Consider the following 14,321-nt stretch of genomic DNA (forward strand, 5'->3'; position numbering starts at 1 on the left):
TCAAATTTATTCTTTATATTTAAATTAGTAATTATGTAGTTTATATATACTGTAAATATATCTATATATTATATTCCGTATTAATTTTAGTCCGATTAAAGACTTTTCACATATCTGTACAGTCTTTTCGCAAAAATAAGCCGCACTGCAGCATAGAATTTCAGTTATTGTATCTCTCAGATACACCGCGACCTCCGCAGAGTTAAGTAGTTCCATTTGAATAGGACGAAGCGAGTAAATCATTTGCGTATAATACAGAAACTAAATGACAGAACTTCTACGCGCACGGTTTAATATATCGTCGAAGTTTCCGATACCTGACAACTGATATAAGCTATTAGGCAGTTAAATATCGTCCGAGTATAATACAACGGGATCTAAATTTCTAGCAATTAGATTCGTAACTCAATGTTGACCGATGTTGCATTTCGGTATATGCTCGGATGATAAAGATTTCTTTCATTTTACCGTATACGTCCTCATGCACGTCGCTTGTCTCTACACATACAACTATAAATCAATTACTTTGATATCTCGACGTTACTTTCCATTTATCAACGTACAAAATATTTGCGAAAACTCTCTTAAAAACTTCAATCTACGTACCTGATTCAATTTCGCTAATTTCCTGGTATACTCGATCGCGCAAGCCTCCGAGTGGCTTCTCGTCAAGTTTCCATCGAACTCAAGCTCGGCGTTTTCTCCGCAGTCTAAACTGGAGCTCCTGACTGCTTTCTCGAGTTCCGCCAACTTCTGTCTCTCGTTAAGTATCTTTAGCTTCTTGACAAACGGCAGACCGCAGTACTCCGGTGAAAGATCGTCTACGGACGCGTACATCTTAGTCTGCTGTCTTAGGTGCATTAAAGTCTGTCTTAGCCTCTTAGTCGGCGGACTCCTCTGCGGCGAATTTTCTTTGTTCGTTAACGAGGCGTCCTTCAGCATGGCCCATGGTTTCTTCGCGTTCGAACCATTCGCATTCTCTTCGTTCGAAGTAGTCGGCGATTTGACGATCGGTTCTATGGTACTTTGGACCGATGGCTGCTTCTGTACCGGTTTACGAAGCAGTTTGGGCGATTGTTCTTGTGATTCCTCGGGTATAGCGTTTTTTGGAAGCAAGGGCTCTTTAGTGGGCGCCTCTTTGTCAGCCTCTTTGGCCTCTTGCTCGTTCTTTGCCTTCAAGAGCAGTATTCTCTGAAGAAACGGCAAATTCGGGTTCATAGGGTTCTGTGCGTCCAACGGTGGTTGTTGTTGTTCAGGCGCGTGCACGTGCGTTTCCATTAAATTTCGACGTTCTTCGCGTTCCTCTTTTTCTTTTAATAATCTTAATCTGGCAAGCAGAGGTAAACCGGCGCCCAAAGGCGATACAGGTGGTTCTTGGACGCTCGACGCGGACGCGTCTTGAGTATCGTCGATCTTCTGCTGCCTTTTCAGCGTTGACACCTTTGGCGTCAATGGCTGCAGCTCCAAGCTTTCCTCGGGTTTTGTATTTCGTCTGCTCTTTCTTAGCGCATTTTTTAGACCCTTTACGTCGCTCTTCAGCTTATCAACTATTCTTTTGCCCGTGCTGTTGTCCGACGAGTCGTGACCAGGCGACGTTGGTTGCCTAGATACTTTGGCCACCTTCTGCGCCTCCATCAAACGTTTCCTACCGAGGTTTTGTAGGATTTCTTGAGCGTCTGGATAGTCTTTCATCGCCGCTAATACGTCCTCGCGGGATAGGCTGAATAGCTCTGAGTAACCTACCGAACGAACATCGGCTGTGCGTCTGTAATTGAGAGTTTATTCGTTGGATAGATAGAAACTTGATTTTTTAAATTCGAAGTTTATATGGTTTGAAATATGAAGTGTGCTGTATCCTAAACTGACGTAGAACTTCCATTTGAAGGATAAGGGAGGAAAATAAGTATAAGTACATCGCGAAAGAACTTTATCGAGAAAATACATGTATCGTTGGTTTTCTGGCAATAATTATGAAAAAGTTAACTCTGAAAGTGAACCTTTTCTTGAAAGTAACAATGAATATTATAACGAGTTTCGTGTACGCATCAATTATTCCGAAGTAACTGCAGTGACTCTGTTCCAGTTTAAATTCATTACATTATCAGTTTTTGTAATTGAGTTAAGTTAACCCGAAGACTTCGGGACAAAGTTTAGGAAAGTTCAATCTCTTGCTCATACATCTACTGCGAATAAAGAGAATTAGTTGTAAATTAATAATATTCGAAGAGGGAGCGACTTTTCGTAGATTGCAAAGTGTCACCTTCAAAATAATTTTAGAATTCGTTTCTTCTAAAACAGACACTTACAAAGAATTTATTTACGAAAAACCGCGAGTATTTTTACTTTATTAGAAAAATATTTGTATCGATGGTTCCTTTAACTATTAAACTTTAATTTGTCATAAGAAGATTCAATCGTGTGATAAGTGCATTTTTAACAATCGTCGGAATTAAATTATTCAGTTTTGTGGAAAATACCGAAGCGCGAAACGAAATTTCAGACAACTATGTTTCAGAGATACTGAACGATGTAACAAGAAAGTAGGACAAGTTATATATGTGTCAGGATTGGAAGGAAAATAAAACGCGTGCAAAGCTGAAAGGAGGTTTTTATCGATTGCAGTTTTCGACTATTGCCGCATTCCCATCAGCTTCACATGCTTCTCGTATAAATTTTTCCCAGTTTAGATTCATGTATCAAATAAAACGATTGCGCAACTTAACTTACGACTTACATGTGATACATTTATGGAACTCGCAACACGATTATTCATTAGAAGGTAAAATAGCAGGCTGAAAGTATAAAGCTTTCTTAAAACTTTTCCCATTTGTCAAGAGATATTCGCATATACTGTTATAAAGTGCACGGGTGCTTTAAATTCCGTTTGGCACTTTGCTCGATTAAATTATTGAATTAAATGAAATTAACGTGCTGACAATGCTATGACGATACGGTATCGATGAAATTAATTTCCTTCAATTTTCATGTTGATTAAAATAATAATGTCGCATAACGTTGTTGACGATCTAATTAAATAATGTTTAATACCACAATATGTTATTGATACATGTATTTATTGTATTATAATTTGCATAACTTTATGCTAATTGGACGAAAGTAGGTTTAACGTTATACGTATGAAGAATAATATTTCGTGAAGTAGTTCGGAGTTAGAATACACGGAACTCAGAACAAAAATTAGAAATAGGACAGCATTTACTTTTAATCACTTACTTGTTTAATCCGTCTAGATTAAGAATTCCAATTTCTCCAAAGAAATCTCCGGCTTTCATGGTTGTTAAAACTCTGCCCGTTTCGCTAATCACTTCTAGAATTCCGTCGGCTATTATGAACATTTCTCTAGCTACCTCTCCCTTTCGACATATCGAATCGCCAGGCGTAAATATATAGGCTTTCATCTTCAGCACTAGATCGTGTAAAAATTCGGGTTGACACTCCTATAAACAAAGATAAAATAATTTCGTATGAATCTGTGAATCGTTTCATTCAAACGCTTAGTATTATAAATAAGGTAAGCGATTAGTAAATAACCAGAAGCGAACAGTGAATTTGAACATTCTAATTAATAACATCGTGATTAACAATTAACATTAGTCATTTTAGCGATACTGTGATAGATATACGATGTGATAAATATATTCTGGCGGATAAAAGAAAGTTCAAAATCGGTGTAATTTTAGTCAGAATTGTACTAAAAGATTTTTTCCATATTGATAATAGTCATTTATTCTGTGGTATATTTATATTATACTTATTAATTGCTTCTATTAAATATAAATCAACGTTATAGGATTATAGTATCTTTATATGCTTCTTATTTTATGATTATCACAATTTTCTGCGACTGTAGCAATTCTTGTTGCTTCAAGGTGTTGCAATAAAATGCGTTTTATATATTTCAATCCACAATTCATATTATTTTTATTCTTCTTCATATATCGATTGGAAAATCGCTTTGTCACGTTTTACAATTCAAAGATATTATTAGGGAGGGATAATTATAAACTTTTTTTTGCCCGCCACTGTACATGTACATAACTATGTATTTTGCATTTATTTATTATCACCGTTTGTTCAAGATTTCGGTAGATGGACCAGAGGTACAAAGTGCTAGCAATTTCCTGTGCCAAACGATTCTTTTTTGTATAGTCGATGTACAATAGACTTCGTTAAAATACGATCAACGAAATCACGGGTGGGTAACACGTGTATAGACGATCACGTAAATATACGGTATACATACTGGCCACGATATGGTAATGAAAAAACATTAAAGGTTTGATGTCGCCGCCTTCATTGAAGCAAATGGTAGCGGCAATTAAAAGTTACATAAATGTGCCAATTACAGACGATCGTAATGATGGGTTGTAAAAGATTGTTTTCCTCTGTCTGCGAACGGTTTACTTGCGAATTGCGTGCCGGTGAGCATTATGGCTGTACTAGGATTTTCATTACACAGATGTAGCGCGTTTTATCGTAGGATCGTGGGCAGTAAAAGAGTGAATTTATCTCGATTTCTGGGAAATGATATCCTTGAATCAATTACTGTCCCTTTGTCTTTGTTAAATGATACAACCTGCTAATTAAAGATCTTTTCCCCTTACGCAAATTTAAAACTTGATACGTTCTGCGATAAAAATTTTTTGTACAAAATTATCTTTACAATTCCGTTATTTTTTTTTTTGGTAATCCATTTTCAAAAGTAATATCTTCAACGGAAGAAACAGAGTGGGATATAAAATTTCAATTTCTAAGTTTTTGATCCTTCGTTTCTTAAATATTTGTACAAAATTTTCTTTGCATCTTCGTATTCTTCTCTCGTATTTCATTTTTAAAATTAACGGTTTCAACAAAAAAAGAAAAAAGGCGAAAGAGAAAGGAAAACAATGTGGAATTTAAAACCTTTATCATATTTTAAAATGAAAGTATTATTTTATCTGGAAGTAAATATTTTTTATAATTTTATATCTCATGTGTAATGAATTATTAATTTTTGTCATGAACATAGCTTATCGGAAATATCATCCAAAGAGTTTTTTAATTTTCCTTCCCTTTTTTAAATTATATTTGCTATTACTTTTTACATTGAATTTCTAAGAAATTCGATATAAACTACCTTTTCCTTTTATATAATTTAGAATAGTGTGAATTATACGAATGGTTAAACGTTCGTTGATTATCTATTTACTGGAAGGGGAGTAAGGGAACCATCCATTTTATTTTCAAGGTCAGATGATAGAATATCTTCACGCATATTAGCTGGTATGATCGCATACGCAAAGTGACTGAAATTAGCATCCCTCTTATCGATTCCTTGAGGACGACCTTGCGGTTTCTGTTCTCGCACAGGATATTGAGACGAGGGGTTCTCAGTGAATATTAACGGATGCTTGTTACCGCTATACGTATACAGTGGTGCATTCATGCATAGTACATGCTCATTAAACATAAATAAATATCAGAAGAACAAGTCCGTGACGTAATTCATTCAGATATATCAGCCTATTTTCTTCATTCTCCTTCATTCTGAATTTTCTTTAGAAATTTCATTTATTCTGTATCGAAATATTATATTATTCCACGTGTAGAAAAATAAACTCCGTATTTTGATATTATCTGAATTTTTATACTTAACAAATTTTTATGGTACGATTCATCAACAACAACTTAAACATTCTTTTGTGGGTAAAACTCTTTGTAACCGGGATTTTGTCTGGGAAAGGAAAAGATTGCAAATGTATTTGTAAATCTACTTACACGTTAACCTCCTCCCTTTCCAAGATTTTCTATCGACGATAATAATACAAAGAACAATTTCTACATTATCAATTCTACCGTAACGAAGTTGGTTGGATACAAAGAGTCGAGACATTTCGAATAATATGTTATTCCTAAACCTTGGTATGCTTCGATATTCTTCAATTTAGAGAAGGAAAGCGTCTCTTAATATACTTCTCTTTAAATATCTCTATTAAAATATAAATATATTCTTTTTCAAATATCTTCATTGAATATTATTCATTCAATATTTCTTTCATCATCGTTCAAATGTCAAAGGACACAGTACGCACGAGTTATTTCAGCGTAAAGATTTCCTCTCATAATTTTTATCCGCCTCAACGAGCAACGTCGAGAACAAATCTTAAAAGGAATTTTGAACCGACTTCTTTCGATATCCTTTCTTTCCTTTTTCTTTCCTTTTTTTTCTTCGGATCTGTTCCAGATGGCGCGGAATCGCCTTCAGATAATAGACATTCTTCGAATATTATTTTGACGATCGCGTTTTCTTTCCTCTTCCCTTAAGGCCTCAAATCTTCTCGTTGAAGCTCTTTTCGTGACATTTCATGGTTTCCACATCGCGCTCAGACAGGCGAATCTGCACTCGTGACAAACGGGCGCAGCAGGTTTGCAGCGGATGTACTCGAACATCGGAGGAAATCGTCCTCGGTGTTAGCCTTATGGTGCCAGACGTCTCCACTGTCAGCTTGTTTGTTGAATCTGGGACGATCCGTGACGTTCTCATTGTGCATTCGCGAAGTATGTCACACGTTTTGAATGAAATCGTTCAATTGTTACCCAAGGAACTTGAAAGAAGTTTCAAAGAAGTTTAAGAAAATTGAATAAAAAATTAACAAAATAAACGTTTCGAAAATTTTGATTATTTCATACTTCGTGTTATACTTTCCATGCTAACTTGTTGTTTACTAAAAACTACTACTACTTGTTGTTTACTTGTTGTTTTATAGTAACATTTTGGCAAAGCGGATTATGTGACTTGAGTGGCAATGCTTGATTATTCTCTACAGAATTGTTTGAGGAAGTTTAGAGGAATCCAAATCAAAAATTGGAAGAAGTTAAATACAAATTTTGGAGATAATATCTTCTGCTACGTTTTATATTCTTTTTTGCTTGAATTTTAGCGAAATGTATTACGTTTCTCGAATGATGACAATAGTCGATTCTTGTCTAAATAATCGTTTTAAGAAGTTTGAAGGAGTTTTAAGGGGATCGAACAAAAATTTCGAAGCTAATGGATATATTGGTATAATAATACTCTACTTTATATAGTTTGCCAGCTGCACTTCGACGAATTTTCCACTTTGATATATACTGCGTATCGCGAATGTTTAAAGATTTGATTGTTGTCTAGAGCATCGTTTGAAGAAGTCACAATGTTTTAAAGCAACAGAACTGAGTGAAAAGTTTGAATATGATATTCCATTGTATTATTCTATATCGTTTGATAGTTATATGTTAAGGGATTAACATAGGAAAATAAATAATTATTAAATAATTTTAAATAAATAATAATAATGGTAGTTCCTTGTTAAGGAATTAATACAGTAAAATGTTCCTTTAATAGGATGGGACAATTTAATATTCTTGCGTGTCTGAATACGATATCATGCTATCCTGCTTTCCTTTGAAGTTGCTCGTTTCTTTTTTAATATTACAAAATAAGAAACGGCATACGTAAAGAAAGTGTGAATTTTGGAAAAGCTAAGGGAAATCCTAGCATACACGCAAAGAGACTTAGGAACAGGATAAGAAATATGCATTATAAAGTTAAAGTGTATGATTTCGTGTGCTGGAGTGGTTTGTTGTAAATTAACATAATACGTATGCGTTGTAGCAGCAGTAAAATATAAATGTATATTATGTAAAAAGGAATTGCTATGCAGAGGGTTACCGTAAAAGGGATTACTATGTAGAATCACTGTACCCATATTTTTTCATAACGGAAGGAAGTTTGTTGTAAAATTGAATTATAAAGTAAAACATACGTCAACTTTCAAATTGTTATTATTATAGTTCCATGCGATTGTGATAGTTTTCGTCACTTCAAAATGTCGCATCAGAATGCATTTTAGATATTTTTACTTTGTCGCGTTTTATAATTCAAAAGATACTATTGGCGAGAGCAGTCACATAAAACACTCTCAATCACATTCGACAAAACATTTTCATTTGACTTTGTAGCACGATATATGTGGTTGTTTAAAAACTAGCAATACAAAAAGTATAGAATTTTTGTTCATTTTCTTGTAGAACATATTTAATATCGAATTCATGTCATATTAAGTGTCATCGTCTGCGATTGAAAGTTTGTCCTCGAAAATGCTTATCTTACGTAAGTGTCATAAACATTGCGACGAATTTTGTTCAGGTTTGCGTTTTGTGGTCTGGCGAATATACGGAGAAACACGAAATTCTAGAAATCTCGAAATTACCTGAAAATCTCAAACGCGAATTATTCGCGCGGAAAACCGCTTTTCCACATTTTAATGCGACATCTTTGTATTTCGCTGAAATTTTGTACAGTGCGATTTAAAAGCTCGAAACATACTACAAACCGCGAATAGATATCTTTAAATGGAAATAAAATGAACGTTTATTAAATTACGAATTATAATAAGTCGTCCACGAATATCGCAATGGAGAACTGATTTAAGGTATATGCAATTATAATGAGTTAATACTGTAATAGTGATTTATAAATCTATATAAACGTATAATGAAAATTGTGATAACTTCCGAGAGATATATTTAATTTTTACCTTATAGTATCAATATTGATCAATAAGAACTAACAAAACTAGATTCGACCTCGTTTTTCCACGAGCGTCGCCGTTATTATTAGTTTCGATAAAATTAAGTTTATATCCACAAAGGCTATAATTTTAGTTCGCTATTTTAGCGTGAAATCATATCTTGTATCTTTTGTGCTCTAAGATTAGTTTGAGTTTGACGTGGCTTATTTTGAGCTTTGCCTCAGCTACTTAAGTAAAATGAGTTTTGCAGGGGGGATGAATTTAGAGATAATATGTACGTAAATCCAGTGCGGAACGCTATATTCGCATCCATAAAAGTTTAACCGATGCACCCCTATATGAATGATTTATAGATTCATTTTATGGATGATAATAATGGTACTAGGTCTTTTGATGGACTTTTACGATGTAGGGAAAATTTAAAGATAAATATATTTTTCAATTTTAAACTGTCTGGTCGATTTTTAAGTTGGAATACATTAAGTACAGTTAAATATAAGTATAAACCATAATATTTCAAAACTGTAAGTACTCATTCTATAATCAATTAATATCTCTTGGAAGAAAACATCTGGTAACAAGAAATATCAATTATATCCTAAATACAATCAAAGGTGATAATTCAAATGCTATTTTTTTAATTGAATACAAAGTTCCAAAAATCAAAATCCTCTTTGCATTTAAAAAATCGTCATTGTGGTAATCAACGATTGAATAAGTGGACACGATATTCATACGAAGACATTTATGAAGATGTGTAGTCGGCAAGTAAATCGATAGTGGACTTAGAAAGAGATAAAAGTTACGCATATGCTTTAATTGTATAAAATTATTTGTCGTTGAATATTTATACACATTGACTTATTGAAAATAAATATTAATATAAAAAATTTGCAATGTGCGATTCTTTGAAGGATATTGAATTTTTTAAACTCTTCTCTAAAATACATATGTATAACGTATAAAAGTTCAGGTAATCATTTATATCTCCATCGTCAAAAAAATCCAAGGTTCCGTTTCATCGAATAATACGAAATTTCTGATCGATAACGTTCGCATTTCACTTTCACCGTTACCAATAAGCGTTTCTTTTCTACAAATCCGTCTATTTATTTTCGATCAACTTTATAGAACGAAAGTAAGCTGCTTCCCTTAAAGCGAATGGTTTCCACTGTTGCAGTAGCGACATCATAAATCCTTCTCTTTTTTCTTTTCATTCGTAAATCATGACCCTGAGGAAGAAGCGTTCGATCACATTAAGCGAAGTAACGCGTTTCACGAACATTCAGCAAACCTGATTTACTTCGCTCGGCTGGCATCACGATCATTGCCATTTTTTCCTACTGACAAAGAGATAATGTAACAATGTACCTAAGTCGGAGATATCGCGTGTCGTTTTACTCGGAAAACAAATTTTTGTTCTACTACCATCGGACGTTGCCTCGATCTCCTGCTGGACTACTCCGAAGAAAAGTTCGTTGTCCCCCTGTCGCTTATATTATAAAAGGATTATCACCGACGAAAAGTTGCGCGATCTATGTCCTTTATCTACGAGTTCCGCAATTTGCGACGTGTTTTTAAAATTTTTACCGAAAGTTTTATCTGTTGAGCGTTTCTCTGAAGGCCTTTTGCTCTTTTTTTGCTTCGTTTCAAATCATTCTATTGTATGTATGCGCGCAAATTGGAATTTGAAGACATTTTAGGACAAGTGAAATTTGTTATTTTTTTCTCAGCTATGTTATTACCGAGTGACGTTTTATTCGGATAAGAATTTTCAATTTTCGTTGTGCAACGTTACCTTATTATTTTCTGAAGAAATCGTTCGAATCTGGCTATAACGTGTATAATGTCTTTGATGTTTCGCGAAGAATAAGTTTAATTAAATAACCGTAATTTACGGAGATTCATATTATAACTACATAGAGCGTAATATTGATAATTAGTCAAAAGCCGATATTTTCCGCGCACGTAGCAAGCTCATTGCTATTCACTCGATATAGTTAGCCAACATTTTGTATCGAGTTTATACATGACTAGAGCGAACAAAAACGCCTTCCCAGTATGCACCTGGAATATTAATACTTGAATAATAATCGTCATAAATTAATATTAATGAACTTATTATACTATAATAGATATCTATCACATAATCTCACATTTTGTATTCTTTGAATTAGATTTTTAACGAACTTGGAGACTTTCAAATTCCAAAGTTATTTTTTAAAATATTACCCTTTCCTACTAAATTTTGCGATGCAAGTACTGACAGTTTAAATTAATTTCATTCTTCGCTGCAATCTTATTTTTCGAAGAAATATTTGCTTCTGACAATGAGTAACATGTTGATAGCATTCTTTCTGTAGCTTTAACATTATATCATATTTAGTATAGTATAATGTTCTTTCATATAAAATATTCCATTCAATTCAATTCAATATAAAATATGGAAAAGATTGTTAATTCAAGAAGAAACAATTTTTTTTCATTGAATTATCCAAATTATCTTAAACATTGAAAATAAGTGTTTTTATAAATATTTTTAGTAATTATAGATTATTCTTCAAAACAAAAATTAAAAGTTTGACGCAGCGAACGTTATAGACAAACCGATTTTAATCAACGAATGTCACTTCCATTTCTCACGACCATACGCATTATCTCTCAAAATATTAAAAACGCAAATAGATTTCACACAACCATGAGTAAGTAGAGTATCGTTTATTTACACATATATTGTATCAATTAATTGCAGTTATTGTCACATATCGTTATTGTTGTAGAATTTACAGTATACCATTTGAAAAAATACCACACCATTGAGTAGTTGATCGCAACGCAGAAAGTATAGTGTCGCATTTAAGAAAATGATATTTCATATATGACGAACAATGTACCATTTAAAATCATAAAAGTTTTAACAAATAATGTATTTGCTTCTAATAATGATTTCTTAATTCTAATACGAGATTTCTAATTAATAAACACGAATGACACGTTTTCTATTTTACAATGTATTCGATTTTCAATTAACATTTTCATAACAAAATATAAACACCAAATTTGTCTTCTTTTCCGATATTAAATTCAGTCTTTAAACAATTCTTAAAATTCTACTCCACCGGCAATAATGTTTCATTATTTCCATTTAAATTCAGATTTTCTACTCCATTGATATCTCCATAATCTCTTTTTAAATTCACATTTTCTTTGCTTTCTTCCACTTTCTCTATACAGCGACAAAAGCGAGAAACCTCGGTAGAATGATGATGTTGAATGCGTGGAGTTTATCGCCGCATTGGGAGTATCGCGAGCAAAGATTCATGGTTCACGAATCGTATCTTCTTCCTTTCTTCCATATATCCCTCTAACCAGACCTCTTTTCGCTGTAAATTGTTGGTAGGTGTGAGAAACACAGCGTGTTTCTGGAAATTAGGCTGTAGATCCTATTTCACGTAGGTGAGATACTAGCTGGTATTCAGCGTCCAAATGTACTCGTTGCACTGCGTTTCGCAGTGTGAAGAAATACGAGACTATATTTCTAACGGGCTGAGATAGTGAAGACGAACTACAATAACACGCGTCGTTTCCTACAAATTTATGTAATAAAATTTAATATTTCAGATATAGAATATTTCAGATAGATACGTTTTTATTGACAGAGGCATTTTTACGTGAGTAAAATTCATCTAATTATTAAATAATAATTATTATATTATTTTTGTGAGTGTTTGTCTATTATTATTCGATTTTTAATTACAAGCTATCATTATTTAATTATTGAATTTATTATTATTATTTATTTATTGGTTTTCGTCACATCTCCTGGTAAGGTATATATATGTACATTGTTAGTTTTTGCCTGTTGGCTACGGAATAACCTTGATTTACATAGCTTTCTCATTTACTCTCTTGTACAACCTCAAGATACACTAAGCCCTGGTAACCGTGTAGTAACTACAATTACATGTATTCTAAATATAAATATATACATTTTTGAATAGTATTTACATGCTTAATTTCGTACAGTTATCAAAGTAATTAGTGCTGCTAATTAGTAAGTAATTAGTTAGCCAATTAGTGCAATTTTATACTTCTATACTTTTATAGGCGATACAAAAGATGTGTCTCTTTTAAGAAATTTTTTAATTCTACGTCGTAAATTCTTACGTCGTATTCTATTAGTTAGAAGCGATTGTACATCGTTGGATATTTTTCTTTGTATCTTAGAATTTGGTGTAGCACAATGTAGATATTCGACGGCGTTGCTGGTTCTGCAATATTCACAGGGTTCAGGATACTGTTTTCTGATAAGATGCGAATGTACAATGTTGGAGTAAGCTATTCTGAGTCTGGTTATCTGTATCTGTTCTTTTCTTGTGAAAGTCATGGGCGAGCTTACTTTATGTATGTTTCTCCTGGATTTATGTAAAAAGGTGTTGCGGTTTTGCTAGAAGTTATTAATATTGAACTTCATCACTGGATGATTTTTATTTAAATAGCTTCGTGTAGCTTAGTACGAAGAATTGTGATCTGTTCTAGTGGACAATGATGAGAATCATGTAAAAGTTAATGGAAGATTAATTTTTATTTAAATTTGTGGAAATATAGAAAGAGGAATTGGAAGAAAAATTTTGTTGTTGAATAGGAAACAGATCTTCTCCAGTAGTAGTATATTTTTAATGCATACATTGTCTTATAATATTAATAACAATAATGTTAGTATATATCCATTCGATCATAATTTGCGACGATTTCAATTTTCATTGAATAAATATATTGAATATTTGGTTGCGTTAAATAATTGCCTTTCTCGTGGTATCTAGTTTCACTAACATTAAAGCAGACTTTTGTTAGTCCGGATTTTCCATAAATCTGATGTATCTCTTTTAAAATTCTAATTTCTTCCTCGGTATGTAAAGGCTATGGAAGCATTGCTTTCATTTTCTTCATGCTGTTTGAAATATTCTCGTGTGTTTTGTTTGCTGTGAAAATACTATATCTACTGTAATTAACTATATTTAATTCTTAATTCAAGGTTTTAAGAAATATAATTAATTGTTATTAATATCGAAATGTTACATACATATATATACACATATTTACATAAATTTTAATCTTCAAATCATTTTATATACTAAAGGAGCACGATAAAGAATATTTTTATTTACTAATGTTTGCTTTACAAAATTGTTTATGTAGCAGATATTATTTATAAAATTGTTCAACGTCTAAAATCTTGAATATTTCCTCTCCTTTTTATGATTTCAGATTCCTTCACGTTGCATTTTCTCGCGCGGTATGTCGAAGTTTCTGAATCTACATGCATCTCGTAACTTATTCTTCTCCATCTTCTTCTTTTGCCTTCCTATATTCTTAGTTTCGAAGCAAGGTCTGTTCACGACTGAGGAATTTTTCTGTCATATCCACAAGTTTTATCCTCTTAGCAACACTGGTTTTATGGAACGAATAAAATTCTTTAGATGGTATACAATATATAATAATTTGTTATAAAACTTATTGTAATATAGCAATACTTCTAATATTATGATAATCTGTAAAAAATATGGAATAAGGAAGTATCAGTAAGTAGCCTTGAGTTTTTAAAAAGTTTTTGAAAGCTTAGAAAATTACAATTAAGGACCACTTTGGAGGCCAACATCGAATTTGAAGAGTATGTTCATCGAAGTACATTAATTATTATTTTTCTGTCAGTAAACTATACTTGCTTTAAAAACACGATTCTTTTTC

At 32.8% G+C, this 14,321-nt stretch overlaps 1 protein-coding gene across 7 annotated transcripts in view; it reads right to left on the reverse strand.

Annotated features, from left to right (window-relative positions):
* LOC126915316 (potassium voltage-gated channel subfamily H member 5-like) overlaps positions 1-14,321 on the reverse strand; it is a 207,306-nt gene that overhangs the window by 6,283 nt on the left and 186,702 nt on the right. For all 7 annotated transcript variants that reach the window (XM_050719885.1, XM_050719883.1, XM_050719884.1 and 4 more), the window contains 2 exons: positions 3,235-3,458; positions 607-1,765 (listed from right to left, as the gene is read on the reverse strand). In XM_050719885.1, coding sequence (XP_050575842.1) covers positions 607-1,765; positions 3,235-3,458 — 1,383 coding nt within the window. The remainder of the gene's footprint in view (positions 1-606; positions 1,766-3,234; positions 3,459-14,321) is intronic.

This window comes from Bombus affinis, chromosome 4 (genome assembly GCF_024516045.1).
Source record: "Bombus affinis isolate iyBomAffi1 chromosome 4, iyBomAffi1.2, whole genome shotgun sequence".
Classification (NCBI taxonomy): Eukaryota; Metazoa; Arthropoda; class Insecta; order Hymenoptera; family Apidae; genus Bombus; species Bombus affinis.